The sequence below is a fragment of the Dermacentor andersoni genome, chromosome 8 (genome assembly GCF_023375885.2).
Source record: "Dermacentor andersoni chromosome 8, qqDerAnde1_hic_scaffold, whole genome shotgun sequence".
In the NCBI taxonomy this organism is placed as follows: domain Eukaryota; kingdom Metazoa; phylum Arthropoda; class Arachnida; order Ixodida; family Ixodidae; genus Dermacentor; species Dermacentor andersoni.
The window spans coordinates 104566124-104590873 of record NC_092821.1 but is presented as its reverse complement, the minus strand read 5'-3'; the positions used below and the strand labels follow the sequence as shown (position 1 = coordinate 104590873).

General features: G+C 44.4%; 1 protein-coding gene across 6 annotated transcripts in view; it reads left to right on the top strand.

The window, feature by feature from the left end:
• The window catches only part of Atg18a (Autophagy-related 18a), a 40340-nt gene that overhangs the window by 2162 nt on the left and 13428 nt on the right, over positions 1 to 24750 (top strand). For 4 of the 6 annotated variants that reach the window (XM_050176854.3, XM_050176852.3, XM_050176853.3 and 1 more), the window contains exons 2-9: positions 6670 to 6752; positions 7430 to 7653; positions 11425 to 11580; positions 12250 to 12342; positions 12421 to 12491; positions 12860 to 13138; positions 18290 to 18397; positions 23433 to 23554. In XM_050176854.3, coding sequence (XP_050032811.1) covers positions 6670 to 6752; positions 7430 to 7653; positions 11425 to 11580; positions 12250 to 12342; positions 12421 to 12491; positions 12860 to 13138; positions 18290 to 18397; positions 23433 to 23554 — 1136 coding nt within the window. Of the gene's footprint in view, positions 1 to 6669; positions 6753 to 7429; positions 7654 to 11424; positions 11581 to 12249; positions 12343 to 12420; positions 12492 to 12859; positions 13139 to 18289; positions 18398 to 20332; positions 22037 to 23432; positions 23555 to 24750 lie in introns of those variants that run through there. The other 2 variants (XM_050176851.3, XM_055069719.2) reach the window with 2 other exon arrangements.

Here is a 24750-nt window from a genome sequence, read left to right as displayed (position 1 = left end):
AATTCTTGGTTTGTGACCAGTTAAAACCAGTTGTAGACTGTCAGTACAAGCTGGCGATGAAGCAATAAAGCAGGGCCGGTATAAAGTAAAATGACTGCAATCTGTTTTTATTCCAAATTGGCCATTAGCCCTCTGTGATGGGTCAAAATGGCTCGGGCTCTGCCTACTGGGGAGTGGCGCCAGACCGTATGGGCTGGACTAGAGCCATTCTGACCTATCGCAGAGGGCCAATGGTGGATGTGAAATAAAATCAGATTGGAATAGCTTCACGTTATATCGGCCCAGTTCAACTAGCCTTTTTATTTATTTTTCCCTGGCTTGTAAGCAAGAATGCTGCTAGCCAAAATCTACAAGCTACATTTGGGACTTCTGTGCAACTATGGTGAGGCTATAACTGAGGTTGAGCTTAACTAGTTTGCATGCCCTTGTAGCTAGGCCTCTGGAATAGTAATAATCGTAGTAATCGGAAAAAGGCTTCATTAGCATCGAAAGCAACATGTAAACACACACAGGGTTTGCATGTTGTTTTAATTCAAATTGCTTCTTACTAGCCCACCAAGCGATATAAAACCTCAATGACTGAGTCGGGATCATTAACATCCATATTTCCCCAAAACTTGGCACCATTCTCCTGCATTGGCCCTACCACATTCTCCACTATCCCTCCTACATTAAGATTTACTGCTTACACTGGCCATGTTTTTCGCTCAAATTCCACAAAAAGACAGATAAAATTTCTTTGATAAGCATCATAGCTTGCCAATAGGCAAGCTATGCCTCTCGCCGACAAGCCTTTAGTTGTCAAGAGGCAGCGGAACCTGTACATGTCCAACTTGCTTTGCCGAGACCAAGATGTTTGTAAAATACTTAATTTCATTTGGGACAATGCAGGCAATCAGATACTCAAAGTGCTTCATTGAGCAATGCGGAACAGAAGGTGCAATACTGTTGCAAAATTTGAGCGCGAACGAAGCATAGGCGAATGCTAAATTGTTTTTTATAACTGTTGGAATAAAAGTTCTGGCTAGGTGTTATGTCAGTGGTGTGTCGGTCTTGCCCTTGACACTGAAACTGACAGCGGTGCTTATGCTGCAGCATGGTTCAAGGCAATACAGAGTTGGAACAGGATATCGGGCAAGCAGACCACTGCGTAAATAACGGGGCAAGGCTGGGCTAGGTTTCTGTTAGGAATAAGATTGCTGCACATTTGCTTATGCACTGCAGTTTGTATGAGAGTCAATGGAGGCCTAATCAAAGGCTCATTTGTATCGCTGATACATCTGTTGCTCTGTGCAGTGCTAAAATTGATTGCAATTTGGAACAAGCATGCACCTTACGATATCATTTCCTTGGCTTGATTCCAGAGCACAGATGTGCTTGCGCACTGCAATCGGCCCATGGAAATGCCTTGTTTGTGCACGCTGGCACTTTCCCTATAAAATGTGAACCTGTCTGCTCCGAGTAAGCTTAGTGAGAGTGACACCATCACCTGCCCTGCTTTTGCTTCGCATTGTTTCACGCCCTGTTACTCTATATTAAGCATAAACCAGCTAGCCTAGCAACAAGTAGTGGCAGCGCTACGAGTGTCTTTTGAATGTTACTCAGTTGCTTCTCGAACAAAGGACGTGTAAGGGTTCGGTTCTAGTGAACGCACTTAAGGTATTTGATTGCCACGGCCCCCACGGCTTGTTACTGACAATCTTTCAGCTAGGCTTTCAACTGCAGCTTATGGCCGGCCACTTCTGTGTCAACATATTGATTCTGAACACTTGACGCAAGTTGTGCATACAAAGTCCAGCCTTGCTCCTGAGTGAGCGAACATGTCGTGTACATCTCCAGATCATCAGCTGTGTCCCGTGCTATCTGGGGGTCGCTGTTTTGACATTTCGTTCACTTTGCCTTAATCAGCTATCCACTCCTCCTTGTGCATCTTTGGTGTTAAGATTTCGGCCGCAAGAAATGTCTTGCCAACTCTTCTTAGTCTGACTTCGCTTGCTTTTGCCACCAGGCTGAACTTTTTCATTCTTGAAGTTAGAATTGGGATAGCTTAACTGCCCTAGAAGGCAGTTAAGGGCTACTCCTTCTGAATTTAGTGTGTAAAGACTGTGGAATCTTACAAAAATAAAGGAATGGGCCGTGTACACAACACACAAAAGATGAATAACACAAGCTAGCTTGATGAAATTGGCACAGTATGTGCTGATGTCTGAAATGTGCTTGTCAGCAGAATATAACGTGAAAGGACATATTAAATGCCTAACTGATCAGAAGGAGAAACATTTAAAAACCGGTCACGAGACAATTGAAAATGTCAAAGCACATTGCTCTATCACAAATGTGCTAAAGATGTACATAAATGATGATACTTTGGCCTTTTATAATTTATGCCTAGCACGTCGCTGTCCTGGATGAAAAGTACAGATATATTGGCAGCTGTTCACTTTGTTGGTGTTGATGTCTACAAGTCCACTTATTTGGTGGGAGATGCACCCTTCACTGCTTTCTTGCAACTGCTGCTTTTCTGCAGCACCTGTTCAAAAATTAATATGGACGCCTGTAGTGTAAGATCTATAAGTCTAGCACCAGGCACTTAACTGGTCACTGTCAGCCTCCGAGTCCTAAGCCTCCTTTGCGTCCTTGATTGAATGCCTGGCTATGCTAGTAAGTGCATAAATGCATGAAAAGCTTGTAAATGAATTCACTGTGCTAATTACTGCTGCACAAGGCACATACACAAGATTTGCTCATGCTGCATACATGCCTGTGTAGTGCTAGCTTGAGACAAATTATGTAGCAGAAGTAATCCGCCAGATATGACTTCTCCCACAGATTTCTGCTTGCCCCTGTCAGTCCAGCCATCCTTATGCCTGCAAGTTTTCTAATCTTGTCAGCTCCTAGCAGTGTAAAGAATTGGGCTAGTTTGTTATCTCAGACAATCTAGTCACTAGTGGACTAGACCAAAGGGTGCCAGTTTTGCCCTTCATCCTTGTCTCCTTCTGTGCTGCAGTCTTCATTCCGTTCTTGTTGGTCGCTCTTCTCCGCTGCTGCAATCGACTGAATTTCCCTTTCCTTGGTGCTTTTTCTGTTCCTGCTTAACTGATACATATGTTTAGAAATGTTGCTTAGATAAGTCAATCTGGCAGCACTTGAAGGTATTTATGCAGAAACTTCATGGGAAGTTTTTGGAACAAAGCAAATATTGTTGCTACTTTCTACAATAAATGTGAAGGGTGTGTTGCGAAAGTAAGTTTTTGAGCTGCAAAACATTACATATATTTTAAGATGTTGAACAGGCTTGAAATATTTTGAAGTACAAAATAGATATTTGGGTGACAGTTCATCTGGTCGAGGAGTAAATTCAGGAAAGAACAGCACAGTGCTGGCCAGAGTGGCGTGGTTGCAGCGGTCAGAGAAGACATCTCGGCTTCATCATAGAAGGGAAGTTGAAGCATAATGGCACCCAATGTTAGCCTTCAAGGTAACGCTAAGTTGGAAATTAACAAGGGAATGTGAGGGTGAAGACCAACAGGGGGCAACGGAAAGGAAAATTGTGTCTGCAGCGTTGGAACGGTGGAAAAGGCTGCAGCGGGGCTCAGGCATCAAACAAGGTTCTGGCTGGGTTTAAGAGGAAGCGAAGTTGGGCGAGTCTTGTGGTACGCAGTGTTGGGGAGGCAGAAGTCGAATGTAAACGTCGCTTTACCCTGGCCTACTGGCACCATATAGCCTGCCCCTTCATCCGGCATTGATCCTTGGCACAGAACAGCTTTTTGAGATTAAAAATGTTTTAAATTTAATTTCTTTAAAAGTGACTCACTATCCCGATCCTGCGAAAGTAGATGTCCATCGAAGCTGTTAGAAAACCACTCAAATGTTGTTGATGGGGATATGAAATGTTTTATTGTTCTGCCTAGTCTTAGCACAACACCGTTGTTGAGCATTACGATTTAGCACCCTTCGATGCTCATCGTATTCACACTGCTCTTCAGAAGTCTTAACTTTGCGGGGTCTACCCATAGCGGTGTTGCAATGAACTGAACGAGTTGCTAGGCAGGTCTCTCTTTTATGTATCAAGTTTGGTGACGTCACTCACTGATTCGTATGCTGCTGTTGCTCCTTTCGCACTGGAGCAGCTTATGCAACTGTAATCTTTACCGGGTAACACGCGCGGGGAGAAGGAATGTGCATCACATTGTTCACAGGCGCCTTATCATCCATCATGCGGTTTTGACGCTTGTTTTGTGCTTTTCTTTATTGAAATGAATACTGAGCTGTGTGTTGTGTGCGTGATTACAAAGGAGATATGTACTTTTTTTTGTTCACTATTTTTGGACACTAAAAATTCCGACCAGCTGGAGGCTAACAGCTTCGCTGTAGAAGTTGTATACGATGTTGTGCTACATGTCATCAGCCCAATTGAAATGCGAAGGTTGTGGTTTCGGTTCCCACCTGCAGCAAGTTGTTTTTTCATCCACTTTAATTTCCATTAATTTATCGTTTCTTTACTTCATTTATTAAGCACAAGTAATTTCCCCTATGTTGTCCTTGGTGTCAGTGTGTGTTGGCTTCTTATGATATGACTAATAAAAAATCTGGCCCCTCGGTTAACCCCCTTTTTTCTCGTTTATTACATAACAAAGGTCTCGAATCCAGCAACATTGATGCCTTCAGGTAGCATGTGTGGGTTTATTGACCAGTTACCTTCACCCAGAAGGATCACGTTCTCGTGACGCCTGCGGCAAAAAGGACGTCCCACGTCTGCCGCCAAGGTCTGGGATTGGTGACACTGGGTAACTCCAGGGGTTCTACTAGGACACATTAATACCCAAGAAAGTGGATGGGGAAACGGCGCCATGGTCGCTCAATTGGTAGAGCATCGCATGCGAAATGCGAAGGTTGTGGGTCCGGTTCCCACCTCCGGCAAGTTGTTCTTTCATCCACTTCAATTTCCATTAATTTATCGTTTCTTTACTTCATTTATTAAGCACAAGTAATTTCCCCTATGTTGTCCTTGGTGTCAGTGTGTGTTGGCTTCTTATGATATGACTAATAAAAAATCGGGCCCGTCGGTTAACCCCCTTCCTTCTTGTTTGTCATCAGCCCAAGACATTCGTAGCATACCCTCTCACAAGGTGCTGCTGCAATAGTTTTTGTGGAGCACATTGCCTCCAGGCCCTTGCATTTAAGGGCCCTGGTGAGGCAGTATTGCTACTATCACTAACTCACTTTAGTGTAGCATCCCTCTGTAAACATGTATTTTATAGCCGTAATGCACCCCACCTTCATTGTCATTTTTAATACCTATAAATTTTGCGCACATTAAGTGACTGATTGTTAGACCATGTTTCATCCACCTATCAAAGTTCATTGTTCCTTCTCAATGAAAATTCACTGATGACCCGTTGCAACTAGCATGGCACTCTTTGGCGATATCTGGCCCTTTCACCACTAAACACTGCACGTCATCTTGTACGCAGAGAAGGCACCCTGTATGCCGGTAGATGTAACGGTAGATGCACAGTGAAGGAAAACCCAGATATTGAAAGGAATATCATGGGTATGCAAATTTTCAAAACTTTCAATGACGAATGTAATGGTTGCTGTTCATAAGTATGAGTATTTTTCAAAATAGCTTTTAAATATGTTAACTGCACTGTTTAAATCAAGTGTATTTTGTTATGTAGTATAATTCCTGTTAAGCATACTATAAAAGTATGTATAGTGCTGTATTTAGTTTGTGCTTGTATGTGATACTGTGATACTGTAGTTCTGGTCTTTGTGTATTACAGAATGCGACTTCGGAGCTGCATTGCTGTAAACCCCATGTTTTCTGGGGTTAGGGGTCCTTCAAGCTGCTCCTGAGACTTTTTTTCACTAACCTTCTCCATTTTTATGGAGAACAATAACAAAATTCTGCACTATCAAACATAAAATTGGAGAACAAGTTTGATTAAAGTCATCCTGGCAGCCATAGTAGTTACATAGCGGAGCTCAGGGAACCAGACATTTCTGGCTAAACCATTGTCATTCACCCTCGCCTGAGATTCCAGAGTATGCAAACAAACCATTCATTTCTTTCTAATGCTCCCAGTTTGTTATGAATGCTTCATAATGTAGTGACATAAGCTTTGTAATGTTCTTGATGTACTAAGATGTGAAGTGCTTTATAATAATGTGGAAAATGGCTGCTCAATCTTGACAAATTATTTGATATTTGATTGATGTCTGGCACTAGTCGATTTAGTCTCAAAAGTACCATTTGCACACCCGTAGAAGATATACTGAACATGGTATTCAGAGATTTCTGTGGGTCAATAGGGTATGGCCTGCTACTGACTTGAACATGACGGCATGAGTTGCAAGTGCTGTTGAAGCATTGCAGTCCTTGTGCCTTTGTTTTCTGTGTCATGCATTTATGTTCAGAGGTGCCACTCATAACATGTGCGTTCTGTTGAATACAAATGCTGTGGGGCAGCTTATTTAAGTTTCTATAAAAAAAATTTGCCTTATACATTCCAGGGTGTTTCTGCGAAGTTGCAAAACTAAAAAAAAAAAAGAAGGAAAATGCCGTGTGCAAGTTTCTTTTTATCTTATCTCGCTTGTCTAAAAGCAGCTTTGAGGTTTTGCTTAGTTTGGCTATCAACATAAAGAGAGCCTGCTTGTTCCTTCAAGGTCACTCTCGGTTGGGACACAGTCGGGATACAAGTTTTTCTCTCTGACAAATGTGGACAAGCTCGAGCAGATATACGAAAATGGTGAGTTCTCGTTAGTTTTCTGTATTTTTTTCTTTCTGCTTCTACGAAGAAGAAATGGAGTCCTTCTGCCTTTAATTAAATCGAGTACATATTGCGACAGCTCTGGCCTTACCACCTGTACCCATGAGTATTGCATAAAGGGGGAGTGAAGGATGTTATATAGTGCGATTAGTCGCAAGAGTGTCAAAGTACAGGCACCTGAAAGTTAGTGAAAGGAAAATAGTGGAATGAACTGAATACGAATCTAGTACACGATGCTAGCATGTAATGGCTGACACTACTGTCACTCTATTCGTCATCTATCACCATGGCAACAGGCAAGAAGGGCGAATAAATAAAGGATTTCGAACTTGGTAATGAGCATTTTTAAGTAGCAAGAACATTTCTTAAACAGGAAAAGCACACATGAAATGTGGACAGCAAGAACAAGGACACACAGCGCTCTGTATGTCCTCGTTCTTTTCATTGTCCTTGTTCTATGTGCACTTTACCTGCTTTAAGATGTGCTCTTACAATTTAAAAATATTCATTACCAAGTTACCAGTTTCATTACTAAGTTCATTACCAGTTAGTCTTCAGCAAGAGCATTGGCACTTATGCGACAGTGCCCTCTCAAGAAATCTACTTTGTGCCGACAAGAGCATCACCGTTTCTGCCGGCACGCACGCTCCACGCAGACGAGGAAGGCATGGCCCTGGTCGAGCGCCTCTTTCTCTCCAGCCTGGTGTCTCTCGTCAGCGCTGGGTCGCTGCGCAAGCTCAAGATGTGCCACTTCAAGAAGGAGTCCGAGATCTGCAACTACTCCTACAGCAACAGCATACTGGCCGTGCGGCTCAACCGAGCGCGCCTCGTTGTGTGCCTCGAGGAGAGCCTCTACATACACAACATTCGGGACATGAAGGTATGTGCGTGTGTATGCACATGAGTAGTTTGATTTCGACATTGTGGCAGCATATTTCGGGCTTCTGCAATCGTTTTTGGTGCCTGCAGTATGCGAAAGCATGGCCTTAGAGATTTGTTTCCGTTGCTCTGATGGGGAGCCATCATTGCTGAGGGGCACAGTATCCAGTAGTCACCTATTGGATAGTGTTAACCACCCCCCCTTCTTTTTGCCTAGGAAAGTTTCTTTTGGAATTTCAATTTATGGGTAGTACCGCTGCTGTTAGCCAGGTGTTGCCAGAGCTACTACGCCTTGACTCTTGATGCGTGTAGTTGTCTAATACCTTGCCATCACTATCGGTACTTTGCTTTTTGGGTGAAACAGACATTCTTCTTTATTTTCCCTGCTTAAGGCAGGACGAGGAACTTTAAAAAGCTTCATTTTATAGACAATTTGGATAAAATTAGTAGTTAATGAGTTTATGAGCCGATTTCGAAAGTACAATTATTTTATTCGTATATTAAATGCTTATGATATTCAAAACAGGATGTTCATTTTTAGGGCCTAATTAGCCACAGGGTTCATGCGGGTCCTTGAAACCCTTGAAAACCCTTGAATTTGAAAAGATCGTTTTCAAGGCCTTGAAAGTCCTGGAATTTTCGCAGATCCTTGAAAATCCTTGAATTTCCTAAATTTTTATTTTTAGTAAACTTCCAGGGATTGTATTCGAGAAAATTTCAACCCTCCTGAATTCCCGCTGTGATTTTGTTAAAAATATATGGAAGTTCTCGGGGATTTTGAATTGTCTGTGAAAACTCTGGGAATTTGTGCTTCAATCGGGGAAAACTGGCTGTCATTTTATTGAAAGGGAATGAAAGTCACTCTACTGCTGGCTCGAGTTAAAGAGAGGACTTGTAACGAATTGTCTTTGACGCCATGTCATTGGCTGGAGGAGTTGCTGGTGTACAGTGAACAACCGATTTTCCGGACGCCCAATTTTTGTGGAATTCCCATAGCGCGGACGGCTTTGCGGCTCCACCACGTGCCCCATGGAGTCAATGTATAAGAATGTCTGTAATTTCAGACGCAAGAACCCTTCGCTGTCTGATTTTCCTGTCTTTTTGCCGCTGCCACAGTCCCCAATTCCATTAATCAAAGCCAACGCCACCGTTTTGATTATCTTGCCGCCTCGAACCAGCGCTCTCGCATGGCGATCTGCTGGCAGCTGTAGCTACCACTGCAGCAACACTAGGCTTCGCTGCTTCGACGTTCGCTATTAAGCTTCTTGCCGTTCGGTGCCGTGTTTTTCATTGAAAGAATTCACCGCTGTCAGTAATTGCACCAACTCCGCCTCTAATCCTCGCCTATGGCTTCGAAGCTTAGAAAGGATGGCGCGTTACATAATGTTGGTTTCCGAAAGGCAGCTGCGCTTCAGCACCACATGGTGCGTTGCATAATGCTGGTTTCCGAAAGGCAGCTGCGCTTCAGCACAGCGATGTTACGCGGTGAAGCGTACGTAAAGTATTGCGGTGAAGATTAACAAGCGTGGGAAGGGGCAATCGTCATGGGACACAGTACGTATTCCATAATTATACATGCGTGCAGCCTCCTTTAAAAGAAGGGTGCCCGCATGTATAATTATGGCCCTGTGTGTGGTCCTTGAAAATTGACACACGGGACCTTGAAAGTCCTTAAAAACCCTTGAATTTTTGTCATATACACCAGCATGAACCCTGTAGCCAATTAACAGCAACTTGCACGGTAACGTACAGCACACAGAATAGATTCTGAATGTGCGTAGTGTGTCAAAAGCTGTTTGAAGCTATTTGAAGAGAAGTTATGGGTTGTCAAACTTGGTTATAAGAAATGCCCAACTTGATATTTTTCTATTGTCAAGGTGGGATATTTTAACACTTAAGTGACTTCACCTCAAAATAACCTAACAGGATGATTTATAGCTTATGACACATTATGAACATTCAGAATCGATTCCATGTGCTATACGTTACCGTGCAAGTTTATGTTAATTCTCTAATTAGGCCCTAAACAAAGAACATCGTATTTTGAGCATCATACAAAATATTTATCATAGGAAAAGAATAATTGCATTTGTAAATCGGCAGATAAATATACATTAGCTGTGCAAATTTAAAGTGGCTTGTCCCTGCTTAAGCTGCATAAACAGTGGTTACTAGGGCACAGTTAAGAACACTATAGTTGCGAGTGGCAGAAGGGTTGTGGACAAAGAGAATACAGGCTGACTCTTCATGTTGTTGCTTTGTGCTGCTTTGAATCAGTGTTGTCACTAGTGCTCGTCTTCTGTTGCATGCGTGCAGACAGATGCACCTTTTCTTGGCACACGCTCGCTAGTATTACCTTGTCCTTCTCGGCAACTAGCCTGCCTTCATTGCATCCTCAGTTGTCCTCCTGCACTTGCAGTGTGCAATGCCTGCGGGGGCGTTCATAAAGTTCATGTTATTGGTACCATAGTTTCCAAATGCGTGTGCATGACAGGCATCACAAGGGCACACGTCTCCCTAGCTCTAGCTGAATACCAAAAATTGTGTACAGTACGACCACTGAACACTGCTAGCACTTTAAAAACTTTTTTTCTTAAAAATGGCAGTGTCCTCCGGCTTTTTTGGTATTTCTAGACACAGTGCCAGAGATTCATATCGTGTCGGTGGCAATGTATAGTAACTGTCAGTGTGTATGACTAACTTTATTTCATAATTATTGATAATTACGTTTCAAAATTTGCGTCTCCAACGCAGTTGCAGATTTATTTATTTATTTATTTATTTATTGTCGTACTCTCAAGGCCCAGGGGGGCATTACAGAGAGGAGTGGTGATTATTACGAACAAATTCGTTAATAAATTGATACTGAGCACACCACACCGTGCCGCCCTTTGGCACGCAATAATGGCTGCAAAACTCCCCTTAACAGCTTTGCTGTGACAAATTGCAGGATCGGTTGTCCCGATTTCTTCCATCACATCTATAAAAGGTCCTCCCAAACAACCTTTCTGTGAGAACATGAACTGTCAAAGGTGGGCTCTGGACGCACCTCTGAGGGAGTGGCTACCTAGTAGCCACTGACCATTGTGCTCTGTGGCTTCTGGATTTTGCTCATCCACACTCACCGACATTCCTGCATGTCGCTGCTGCTGTGGCCGTGTCTGCCGCAAACCTGCAACAGCACCTGCACTCTTGTACTGAAACGCATGCGCTTAACACTGCGCAAACATTGCGCCACAGTGATGATGCTTCGAAGATGTTGCAGCGCAGAGCATGCCAAGACTGAAGTTGTTCCCTGTGTACAGCTGCAGCAACTGTTGTGGAGCTTGTTCTTGCGCAATTTGAGGTACGTTGCACAGCATTAGATGAACCAGGCCTCCTGCATCCCAAGCTGCACTTCGTAGTCGTGAGCTCTCGGCTAACTTGCCTGCCCAGGGCCGTACTACTGATCTGCAAGGGCGTGCACTTCACTCTCTTCCCAATAAAAGTGTCGGCGAAAGCATGCCTCCGTTGGCGTAAGTCAACAGTGCATGAGCTGCATGTCTGGCAAAATGCCCTGCTTCTGAGCCCACGCAAAACAAGCGGCATGGCTTGCTCAGTGTTGCTGGCTTCGCTGTTCCTTGCCATCTTGGAGATTGTCCCCCTTCTCCCAGGATGTTTGCCCGGCCAGCAACTAATACGCTGCACCACTTTAACCTGCGGCATTCTGTGTGGTGGAGGAAGAAGATGGGTGTCGTTCATGTCGGCGTGGATTTTCTTCCTTGCAAATTAGGACGGGAAATGGTCGCAGGTCCTGCACACGATCCGGGAGACTCCTCCCAACACGAAAGGCCTGTGCGCCCTGTCGCCCTCGAGTGACAACTGCTACCTGGCCTACCCGGGCTCGGACAACTTCGGCGAGGTCCAGATCTTCGACGCACTCAACCTGGTTCGTTGTTCATTGTTGCTCAACTCCTATCTTCTGGTTGTTACTTCACGTGATGGTTGCACGCAAACCTAAGCCATATTCAAGCAAGGATTACTACGTAATTGAGTGTAAACCTCATTTTCTTGTTGTAGTTTTTCTCGTGTTCCGTGGCACATTCTTTAACCCTTTCGCTGTCGGACATTTCTGGCCGTGACGCACCCCCAGTGTCGGCTTGGTTTCAGGGAACGAGCATAACAGAGAATGAACATAGCAATTTATTTTTGATTATGATTGGTATATAAATAACATAGTCAATGCAATATGCACATTTCAGTGTTCTGCAGCTGTTGTTAGTAAACATCATCATCATCATCAGCCTGACTATAAAATCCGTTCAACATCCGAATCTGACGATGCGGAACCCTCTTCCTCTCATGCGACTTTGTCAGAGTCCGAATCCGAGCTCGGCTAGTATTCTGAATCTGAATTTACAGGTTACAGGTCGTTAACTTAGCCATTGCCCCACAGTGCGCACAGTTTATTTACATGTTACGGCCCGCCTATTTGACAAATAATTTCAGCATGCAGATCTGACTTTTTGCGCTATCGAGTGTCTGTGGTTCACTCTGCAAAAACTGTTACTTTGCAGTTCACTGCCATGAGCAATACCAACCCGTGCCCTCTTTTCAGCAAGCCAAGGTGATGATCCCTGCCCACAACAGTGCACTGGCCGCCCTCGCGTTCAACTCTACGGGTACGCTGATCGCCACAGCTTCCACGAAGGTTTGTGCGCAGCACCATTTCAAATCTGTCATTGCCTTGGAAAGCCAAAGATAATAAGAAATTGTATGACTCTTGCAGGGCACGGTCATAAGAGTTTTCTGCGTTTCTGACGGACAGAAGCTGTACGAATTCAGGAGAGGCATGAAGCGGTGAGTTGCTTGTGGAAGCGAGGAAAGTTGCATGCGGAAATGAAAATATTTACACTCTGGCGCATGGTGGTGCATGCCAGTGGGTGTGTATATGTGAACGCTGCTTTTTAAAAAAAGTCAAGCGTAGTTGCGAGCTACTTGTCCATTTATTGTACTTCTTTATGTTGGGTACTTTGCGCTGCTTCACAAGTTACAAATCTGCTAATGCTGTCCACAGTTCTGGTTACCCGTTAGTTCGTAAACCTTGCCTAGTTTATGGACAAGCTACTCTCCCATGTGGGACAGCAGTAACTTGAGATATCCGGGTGAGAGCCCGTTGTCAAGCATTACTGGGCTGAGCAATGTTTGACGATCTTCGCCGTGTGCAGGTGTGCCGACATCTATTCATTGGCGTTCAGCGCCGACTCGCTATTCCTGTGTGCATCGAGCAACTTTGAGACGGTGCACATCTTCAAGCTCGAGGACCCGAAGGAGGCCAACAAGGTGGCCGAGGAGCCCGGCACCTGGATGGGTTACCTGGGCAAGGCCCTCATGCAGAGTGCCTCGTACCTGCCCACGCAGGTGACCGACGTGTTCAACCAGGGCCGGTCGTTCGCCACGGTCCACCTCCCCTTCAGCGGGGTGCGCACGGTGTGCTGCCTCAGCACGTAAGCACCTGTGGCATCTATGCCCTTCCACTCTTTGAAGGGGCCCCTAAACTGCCTGACATTTCGTTTTGCATATACAATCAACAACAGATTTTTTGGACCCTCTAGGGAACGTAAAAACGTTAGAAAATTCAGGCAGTCCGAAAAAATGAATGCATGCAAAAAAACGCACCCTTTTTATTTTTTTCTCGGATCTAGAGGTAAAGGGCGAAGTAACAGGCTTCCGAAACCCTGCCACAGCATCAGTGAAGTGGCTATAAAAAGAGGCATTAAAAAACTCTGTATGCAGCCGACTGCCGGTTTATTATGTACATGTGCATCGTCGGGCAGGCGGTGTTATTGCTGCAGTGGCTTGAAGAACTTGTTCATTGTTGTTTTGACGGCGTTCCGGTTGCATGCGATCATATTCGCCTCGATCTGTCATGTAGGTGGGGGTCATGTCAGCACTGTACACCGATGAGTCAACAGTGCTCGCGTCAACTCGGCGCCTGTAGGTGGCGCAGGCATTGGCTCCTCATTTTCAACATCGGAGTCTTCTGAATCCCCCACAACCCGACGGACTATTTCCTCGTCACTCAGTTCTGCGCGGAAGTCGAGCTCGTTGTCAGCGTCAACAAACTGTTCAAAAGTTATTTCCGTGGGTATGGAAACCCCAGCAGAGCGGAGGTCGTTGATCACATCGTCCGACGGTACTGCTTTCCGCGCTTCGATGCCATCGGCGAGGACGACGAAGACGGAGTGGGCGCCATCGAAGGCAAGCGAAATCCTCAAGTTGCGAACAGTGGAGTTCGCTCACGAGCGTCGAAGCACCTAGGCCTAGCGTCGCAGAGCACACTTGACACAACAGACAACCACACACCACGCTAGCCAAAACGTGGCCTGCGCAAACGAACAAACAAAATGGCGCCGCTCCGGAAACTCCGCCGGAGGCGGAAGTGCGGCGATGAACATAGCCAGCGTGGCCAGACCAAATCGGTGTGCGACGACTAGATTCGGCTAGTTGTGCTTCAAAGCGGTGATATGCTTCGGCTGCAAGTGGATTTCCTTCTCAAGGGCGCTGCGCGAGGAGCCAAAAATTCCTTCCGTCCGTCAAAAAGTCCGGAAAATTGGACGGCGGGGGGGTTCGAGCGTCCAAAACTTCAGATGTCCTTATACATTGATTCTATGGGGCTCGTGGCGGTGCCGCGAAGACGTCCGAAATATCAGGCATGTCCGAAAATTTGGGCGTCCGAAAATTCGGTCGTTGACTGTATATAAACACGCGTCTTGCACAGTATACAGTGACGATCGTCTTTCGCTTACATGGGCAGCACTACGTGCTGTGGGGACACCTCAGATTAAATAATCAAGGAACATGCTGCTTACCTGGCTTTTCCCTGTCAGTCTGTTCGCGCACTGTACAGTGAAATCTCGATATAACAAACTTCAGGGGACCATGGTAGAGCGGTCGTTTTTCTTAAAGGCTGTTAGAGTGATAGCCACAAAATTAATTATTCTGCCCATCCACCCATCAGATCATAAGTTGTCACCATGCGAGCTGTCCATGAAAGCGCCGCTGTTGGCTCTTGGCCTGCACTGTTGTTATTTTGCATAGATTCCCCTGCCACACCGTGCAATAAGAGTGACGCGCGCAAAGGATGCTGACATAGTCCTCCATGTCGCCCCCAAAGTGCAATGTTTCTTGCTCATTGTTTGTTTTTCACATTCCTTGCCACGGACGCCGCAACACTCTCGCTCCAGGCGGACACATGAATGCTTGAGCCTCTTTGCTTGAGCCAGTGAATCTTTCTTGGAGTTTCCATTCAGTCAACAGAGGGTGTTTAGGGGTGAGCAGCGGGGGGCGCCTCTCGGCATCTTGATGGGACCTGTAGTTTTTGCTTCTGTGCATGGAGTTGGCAAGAGTGCAGTCAGGAACAAGAGCTGCTGTGGGGAGGGTGGCAAAAGCAAGTGAGAAACTGTAGCTGCCACATACAATTTAATCAAGTGCTCCTAACTTGGATGTTACAGCATATTTTAAAAACATTCTTCCAAATGTATGTATGCCTAGTATACTGGTACACAGCTTCCACTGTGTAACAAATTTTCGAGCTCAGTGGTTTAAGTACCCTTTAAGTGACAAGAAAAAAAGTACGCTGAATTAGTTTGGACCAATAAAGCATCCTTTCACAGCTCAATTTTTGCAGATTTTGCAATATGTTGGAACACTACGAGGTCAAACTTCCATTTTAAATCTAGGTCTACCCGTGTCCATTGCACACTGTGAACACATTCTATTTTTTGTAGTGTATAAGCACTTATTTACCTGTGTAGGTCGATAGGCATCTCCTTTATAGCGTAGCCGTGGCTGAGCACGTATGCTGATGGCTGTCCTGCTTGAGAGGTAATCCGCCGTGTGTGCAAAGAGTGGGCGTGCCGAGATTGCATGGCATCATGTGCGTTGTCTTCCCACGCGTTTAGTAGTTGAGTTTGCGCAATCTCATTTTGGACTCGTCGAAGCGAGAGGTAGAAGCAGCATTTGCTCCCAGCTGTCGGCAATTTTCATGATGGCTCGTCGCACTCCAGGCTATCAACCACGAATGTGGAGTGGGTGTGAAAGTGAGGCTGACTTTGTTTAATTCGTGCCGTGCTTGTGAAGATATCGACGCAGCATGAAATCGCATATTTGGCTCTAACTCTCATATTCAACAATGAAGTTTTTTTTCTAATTCAAAATTGCTTTTTTGGATTGCCTGATAATTCAGAAAACCTTGTGGCCCCTTCCATGTAAAAAGAACATCGATTGGCGAGTGCTTATTATATAAAGGGTGAAATTTCAATTCAACGAAATTTCAGTATAACAAAGCAAATTGCCAATTTTATCTACTTTGTTATATCAAGGTTTAGCTATTAATTTGTTTAATATTCATCATATCTTATTGAACATAAAAATATTCTCTAGTACATCATTTTCAAACCAAATACAAATATTAATAATGTATTATTTGACTGCCATTCAAAGTTGTTCAATATTCACACACCCCTAATGTAAGTGCTAATTTTATTGAAGTTTGAACATAGACTTCTATAATTGAATACACATCAAATAATACTACAATAAAATAATGTTAGTACAAACATCAGATCATGAAATGTTCAGATGTGTATTTTTTTTTTTATATTCCTCGCCAAAATGCTTGTTTTCAGTTTTAACGACTTTCAAGACTACGAATTTCAGATCACCTAATATTTCAGAATAATGTATGTAATGTACTCCCGCAATCACCAAGGTGCTTCATTAATATGAAGTTCCGTTGAAGTTTCGGTATCAAGTCCTTGAAGCTTACACCTATCATCATTCGCAGCATCGGCATCGATGTGAGCATTGCATACGGTCACCTACACGGCCCCCGCATTAGAAAGAAGCGACGCCAGTTGTTGCTCAAAGAAAACGGGGACATTCCGATACAGCTGAATGCTGGAAAAAAGCAAGTCGCCCTTTGCAGGGAGCATGCTATCACACCATCAACAATGGCAACGATTTTCAAGAATCTGGACAATATATTAAAATTACATAGTCACAGCTGGCTCCCTCAAGAAAACGCTTGTGGCTTGGCAACTACCAGAACATCGACTATGCCATCCTCACATGGTTTAAGAATGCTGGACATGCCGGATGCAAGTGCCGGATGGTTTTATTGCTTCCAGCAAAGAAATGGCATTGCTTGGCAGGTTGCTTGTGGCGAAGAAAAGGCAGCAGATTGCAAGAGTGCGGTTGCCTGGCGGAATGAGCGTTTTCACGTTTTCAAGAGATATTCTTTCTCTCCGTATGACGTTTTCAACGCCAACCAAACAGCACGCTCTTATCAGCTGTTGCATGATAAAACGATGAACTTTAAGGTGACAAGTGCAAGGGTGGAAAGAAATCGCGTCTCCGCATATCAGTTCTGTTCTTCTATAACTCCACACACATAGCAAAACTCAAGTCGCCAGTTGTTGGCAATTCTGCTAAGCTGCGCTGCTTGAAAAAGATTCTCGTTGCAAGAAAGCGTGGATGATGCGAGAATTTTTCACGCAGTAGCTGCTGCAGCTCGACGACACAATGAAGAAACACAGAAAAATTCTTATTGTTGACACTTGCTTGGCACATATAGTAAAGATGCAATTGAGCAATGTGCAACTTAAATTTATGCCCCTGAATGCTCCATCCTTTGGACCAGGGCATCATCAGATGCGTGAAGGCCAAATTTTGGAAGCATCTTGTGCATCGCCTCCTGATTAACATTCGACTGAAGCTGCCCACAGAGGTCAACATCTGTCAAGCTGCAGAAATGCTTACAGGGTCGTCGTGGAACATCAAGGTAAGCACAACCAGCAACTGCTGGCAAAAGGTAGGCCTATTGAAGGCTTCATCTACGCCACAAGACTGCCAGGACACAGAGGAGCTCAACCCAGAACTGTGGAATGAGCTTAGAGAAGCTTCCCGCAGACACCACTGTGACCTTCAGTGATTACACTGACAGTGACAGCGCGGCGGCCACATCCGCGGAACTCACCAGCAAAGACATTGCGAATAAAGTGCGTGAGCAAGAAGAATGCAGTAGTGACGAAAATGATTCCAACACTGGATCAACGCACAAAGATGAAGACAGTTTCCAGCACATGTTCTAGATTTTCTAGAAAAGACCAGATCATCCTCTGGCCCTGTGAAGATGTCCCCTATGACGTTCACAGGAAGGTCGAGGATGTGGAGGCGTTCATCCTGCAGCGCTTGTTGTCTACTTGCCAGAAGGCAATTGGACTTCTTCAAGCAATAAATTGCAGTCAAACTGTGCCCAGCATTTTCATTTATTTTTACGTACCAACACGTGCATCAGCTGCAAAGGTACATAATTTTCGTTGTTGTGTAACATTACTGACATGAAAATAATGGTTTTTCAGTACTACAATATTTCAAGATAACTAGTTAAATTAGCGGTTCCACAAAGTTCGCTGTAATGGGATTCTGCTGTATGATCAAACCTCTGACACAAAAGTACTTGTTACATCGGATTATCAAGAATCATACATTGCTGACATTCTGATAGCAATAAAATGTTTTAACTTCTTATATCTGTGTTTATGCAAAGGTTCAACTGAATCCAATACAAATGTTTTGTTTGTCTTTGATTGCAGAATTCAGAAAATACCCAGGGTACTGGTGGCAACCAAGGACGGCTACTTGTACGTCTACAACTTGGATCCTGTCGAGGGTGGCGACTGTACCTTGTACAAACAGCACAGGTAGTCTGCAACTGACTGCTAACTTATTCGTTTGGAGTACCTAAAGTTGCATGGTTGGGATTGACCAGAGTTCGTAGCAGTCTTTGAAAGCCCGTGATATTTAAAATGCCCTAAAGGTAGTGTCCAGAACATGGCAACCATGACGCTTTTCTGGCTCCTGCACTCGCTTTTGGCACTTGCAGTACGCAATTGAGAGTGGCTTCCATTACTCCGTGGGAGCAGCCATTGGAAGCCATTGAATGTTACTTTTGGCTAGGCGTAGTGGATTTAACTTAATGTCTGGCCACCTCGTAGTGGCCGAAAGTCAGTGCCATCCGATAGTTGTGCCACGTGCATTTGCTTTGTGGCGGGCTGCCACTATTCTTTCGCTGCACCCTTCTGTGCCGTGCTCGATGTGAAGCATGGTTCACGGGTCGTCGGGTCGTCGAGAAAATTGTCCTAAGGTTTTCAGTGTGGCAGGAACATGCAATTTTCAGCAATCCTGGCTGTACCTCGGATGTTTAAGCGGTAGATTGCTCTAGACCTCTTGGACTTTGATAGCTCAAAGTGCAGCCTAAGTTGTAAAACTTCCATTAGAGAGTTTGCGCTCAATTCGTATGAAAAGCGGGAAACATGTTGCAAACATAAAAACTCCGTAAAAACTTCATTCAAGCTCACGTGGCAGCTACCATTTACCCTGCGCTGGTCACAATTTTGTCGAGAAATGTGTCCCACCAGGGTCAAAATTTTTTATTGCAGGTTAAGGTTATTCTGAATTACTTTGTGAATTTAAACAATATTTAGTTGACATTAAACTGACAATTATTTTTGTTTGCATTATACACTTAGGTGAATAAACTAGCATAATTTGATACAGTAAAATTCACAGAACTAGATTCCAAACAGGGTCGAAATATTGTAATGTAGCTGGAACAATTTTGTGGCAAGCTCTGAAACAGATCCAAACCAATGACGAAAGGCGAGAATGGAAAATCAAGTAGATTGTGACCCCAGGACGCATGGCCATAGCTAATGTAAGGCATTCTGTCAGTGGCTGCAAGAAAACTCTGTGATTGCGCATTGGCCAGAAAAATGAAGGGAGTGAGAAACTTTGAGTGATCAATTTTTTTCTATCGCTATGCGAGATGTTCAGTTTCTGCACATCTTATGAAAACACACAAATGGCACTATCGTTGCTTTGTGAGCAACTGCCTGTGTGTAGAAAAATGGCTCGGGAGAGCCACGTGAGCGAGCACCTCACGGTAATGCTTTTAGACAAGAGGCAAGATAGAAAGGTTTTCATGGTGCTTGCAACTCAATGGCAGGTTTAAAATAAGACCAGCGCGAGGTGCTGGGACAAAAAGATACACACAGCGCTGACTTCCAGAAATCTTTCACTGTTCTTATTTAAACTTGAACTACCGACATGCCCAAGTCTCTACCCTTCATAGCTCAATGACAGGCACAGCAATGCTGAATCATAAGCGCACAAGTGCGGCCATCGTGCATGCAGCAATAAACTTGGCGAAGCAAGATAAGCCTAAACGCTACCACCATGGTGTGAAGCAAAAAATCTGTTCTGCTGGATGTCGAAGGACGACAGCACGATAATAAATTTGTTTAGCAGGAGGTTGCAGCATCTCTGAGGCAATGTTAGGCATGGCACCTTTTTAATTCAAAAAGGGGTAATGAGCGACCTTGCAGAGACGTGCCTTCAACGTCGTCGGACTTGAGCCATGCATGTAGAACAAACTTGAGACCTATGCCAGTGTGTTGTGGACTTGCAAAATGGTGGCATCCGGCTGCTCGTGCAGTTCATCTTCACGCACAGGTGAGCAGTTTCAAAGTGTTTTCGGGCAGTGAAATTGTGAGAGCATTCTGCTGTGATAGAAAAGAAAATGTGCGTACGTCCCTCTCTGTCACAGCCTGCATCTACGTGTTCTCTTGTCTTTGCAGGATGTAGTAGAACAGTGCGGCTGTGATGCCGTCCTGCATGAGAAGCCGTTAAACAAGTACCTGCAATCCGAGCTTGATACCACGAGTTACCACGCGGCCTTGCAGGACACATCACTGGAAGACATCCCAAGAAAATTTTTTTGGGTGCCCTGGGGACAGTCTTGCAATGGCAGAACTGGTCAGCCTGTCTAAGTTGGACCTAGATTTATGTAAATAAATGTAAAATTGTTTGAACATTTTATTCAAGGTCCACGCACAAGACAGTCAAGTTTATTGTGTCTGGAGTTTTGCACTTGTGGACTTAACACCTACAGGGCAGGGTTTGCTGCCAGCAAATGGGATCTGGATACCCTGTTTTCAAGCCACAGTTGACTTTTCGTGTCACCTGCCAGTGAACACGTGCATGCAAAGTGCAGGAATGAAGTGCCAGCTTGCCAAATTGTGTGGCATTCCAACATGTGCCCGATGTCTGCTGGGACTCGTCGGTGCCAGCAAAACTTCACATTCCTCTTCGAAGATCACCATGATATTCGGGCCATTTTTGATTGAATATCAAGGTTATAAGGCTGACATTATTTTTAGGAAAGGACCTTGAAAGCCTTGCAAGTTTGTGGAGGGCTCAGTGCTATCAGCAGCTGCAAAAATTGTCAGCCTCTTGGGGAACATTGACTTCGAGGATGAAAAAAAAAAAAACATGCTCCCCTTGAAGAAATGAACATTTGCTAGCCATGCAAAAGGCAAGGCTGCAGAAGTGCAAAAGATGTGCTGCCATTTATAAGGGAGTACCAAGTTTCTGATGGTGACCACCAAGGCACCCTTTGGCGAGGCTTGTGTGGATTGCAGTCGGCGGCGCTCAAGGTCTAACAGGTGCATCATGACGGATGCCCTCTTTGCTGCAAACTAGTTGTGCAAGCATCATTGGGATTCTCCGATCAATGAATGCACAGAACTTCTGCAGGAAGCAAAGCACAGCCTTCGAATCATAGTCCTAATCTCACAATTTTACTAAACCATAACACATGTACTGGCGCTCTTTGGCCTTAGATGCCCTTGCGCCATTAAACATCAATCATCATCATCTTCGATTGTTCAAGAGGCATTCCAACGGTTTGGATTGTGCTTCATGCTCAAACCTCTGAGGAGTACTACAGAGTCAAGCTGAATTCGCAGAGGGCGAACATAACCTTGCCGAAGCTGCAAAAACTACGCATGTCGTGTCCGGCCCTACCAGATTGGCACCTGTCGTGTCTCGTGCTGCAACACTTCACATTACGTAGATGTCAACTACAGTTTAGTCTGCCGAATTTTTTAACTTCTGATCGTACATTTTACGGGTTAGTACATTCTTTCGTGCATTTTTCCAAAACATACGAACGAGGTTCTACTGCATCTTGGAATCAAACAACCTCGGAAAGACTGCAAGAGAGAAAATGACAGGAACTTCAAGACGTTCAATGACGGCAAAAATACTGCAGGAAGTTTGTGATGTACGTTGCAGCAGACTGCTACAAAGCAGACTCAATTGCAGGCTCTCAAACAGAAAAAGGGGGAAATAAGTGCAATTGCCTATATATTGATACCAAACTAAGCCTGTAAAAGTGCAAAGAAATTGAAATACATTCAGTGTGCAAGTTCCTAGCATTTCATGACATTGTATGCCCTACTTCCCTTTCATTTTCAATAAAGATGAGCTTGTTTTGAAGACATTACTCTTTTTTTAAGCCAACACACATAACCTTGCTTGAAGTCCTTGAAGTTGATGTCAAAAGTTCTTGAAAACCCTTGGAATTTTCATAGTTTGAGACTGCTACGAACCCTGTCGCCTGCGTTCATTGTTTCGGAGTATGCTTGCACATTGAGAGCGATCTCGAATACTAATCTTTTCCAATAAATACCAGTCTGTAAAATAAAATGGGTATAGTTTGTTTGGAACCACTTACATTTATTGGAAATGCTGAAATATACTGTTTCGACAACTTGCATGCAGTGCAGTGAAGGCTAGCGATTTGTCAACCAATAAGTAGTGGGGGAGCAGATTGTGCATTCAAAGAAGGGAGTATTCCTTCTGGTTCCCTATTCCAGTTGCCTGTTGAGACTTGGTAGTTTTTGCAGCATGGGATCAGGCGAGACTATTCATAGGAAGTTTAGTGTCGCAAAATTTGTTGCAGGACTTTCGTACAGGTTAGGCAACACTACGAAGACTAAAGGCTTCTTACTGCTTGCAATTGTAGGTAGGGGTCAATGTTGCATATGGTCTCGCAGGCAGATGAGTTTATTGCTTAGGAGTGTCAGAGGTGAACTTATTCACCACCAGACGAGCAGAGTGACACATTTCTGCCACCAGCACGTACAGCACACTTGTGACAAAAGCGTAATTTCACCGAGAACGCAATGGTGCATAAATACTTAATTTGTCGTATTTGCAATATACATTGGATTGAAGTCATTGTGGCTGCCATCTTGGGGGAACTAGCAAGAGAAGCTGCATAAACAGGAAAATGCGACATTGGTAGTGCATTAAAATCACATCCTGCACCCAACAGCAAAGATAATCGGGGTAATCTGGTGAAAAGTTGTCCATCGAAAAGCAAACTGATGTACGCCTGGTATTATGGTGCACTGTTGTCGTCGTGACCACCTAGTTTGGATACTAGCATGGCGAGATGCTGTCTTTGGGACACTGCGTGAAAACTATCTGTATGAAGTATTTATTCAGTGTTCTGTGTTTTCTTTGTCCCTGTCTTCCTTGCGTTGCATTCCCCAACTAGTGAATGTAACATAACCGCCCTGCTATGGGTACATAGTAATTTTGTGGAAAGTATCAGAAGTGTAAAATAAGTACCACGCGAAACACGTGGAGCGAGACTTTTATGACTGCACCGCTTTCAGAGCTTTTGTGGCATTGCATTCTGCGTGTCAAATGCACTATAGGGTATGCCAGAAGCCAGTTTGATGCAGTGCTGCTGGTTGATTGGGAAGGTTATTCAGGTGTAGTGCCACTCCGTCATCTGTCTGTGGTAGATGGAAACCAGCGTTTTGCTGTTCTTTTGTAGCCCAAGTAGAGGGTGGCCGTAATGAAATGCATGTCTGTGGCTCGTAGGCTGGACGGTCGCGAAGCCACAACGGCACCGCCGTCGCAATCTGGCGATGCAGCCTCGGACCAAGCGACCGCGCATGGAGCCTCTCAGCCAACTCCGGCGCCACGCAAGCCAGACTCGCAGGGTAAAAGACACAGCATTGTGGTAGTCCTTGTCGTGCGTCATTTCCGTCAAATCTCTTTCAACCGACAAATGTGTCGCGTTGATACGACGCCGTGTGAGAAGCAGGTCGAGAAATGTCCTTGCTACCAAGCAGAGGAGTGGCCGGTGTGTTTTGCATGAACGCAAAACGAACTTTGCTGCTTGCATGCAAGTTAGGTCATTGTGCATATACAGGTCACTTCTGCATTGAACTGAAGTGGAGCAACATTTAAGGAACTTCGGCAACTTCGCCTGCAAGTTAACTTGAAGCATGTGTGTGAATGCACTTAAGGTAAAAGAAAAAAGGTATTGGTTCAAAAGCCGAGAACCAATGCCCTGAATCAATAATATATGTGAGAAACTTTTCTAGGGTACTTATCGTACCAGAGCTTTATTTGCAGTCACTTTAATAGCATTAGCAGCGGGCTTTCAGTTCCAGAAAAATATGTACTGTGTACTTAAATAAGACCTTAAAGGATATAGCATAAATCACTTGGAAGAGATTTTGCATAATGCAGTGGAAGATGTTGCATACTTCACCGATTTTTAACAAATTTTGTCTTTAGTAGTGTTTGCGCACCTTTCGTGAAGCAAGATGCTGTGAAAAGAATGGGTCTTATACTGATGGTCAGTTAGATAAGTTTAAGTAAAGTTGATGCACTAATTGAACGTTAAGTTGAATTCAGTTTTACAGGATTCAGCATATTCTTATCTACTGTGCACCTTGCCTTTTCATGCTTCTTGGTTGCTATTTGTTTTGCTCGGTGGAGGGCACTTACCAAGTGTTGACCATTAGGCGTGAGCTCTGCGTGTTTGCGTTGCAAGTGGGATGGTACCTTATTCTGTGTGGCTCGGTGGTGGGGTTTTTCTCGTCTGTCGGTTCAGTTGACTGCTGCGTTTATGTGCATGTCCATGTTAACCAGGCAGTGGCAAGATGTTGAATAAGGTGATGTAAATCTCCAGGAATGTGGCTGTGCACTACACATGTGAGTTCATAACTGGTTAAGGAAATCGAGTTGAGCTGTAGCAGTTTGTCATTTTGTTTCATTGAAAGTACTGCTTCAGAAATACTTGAAATGCTTGCCATAAGCACCGTGCATGGATCAGGCTTTCAAATAGGTGGATGTCAGCTTGTCTTTAAAGCACAGTTTTGTAAAAATGTTGCCGACCAATACACAA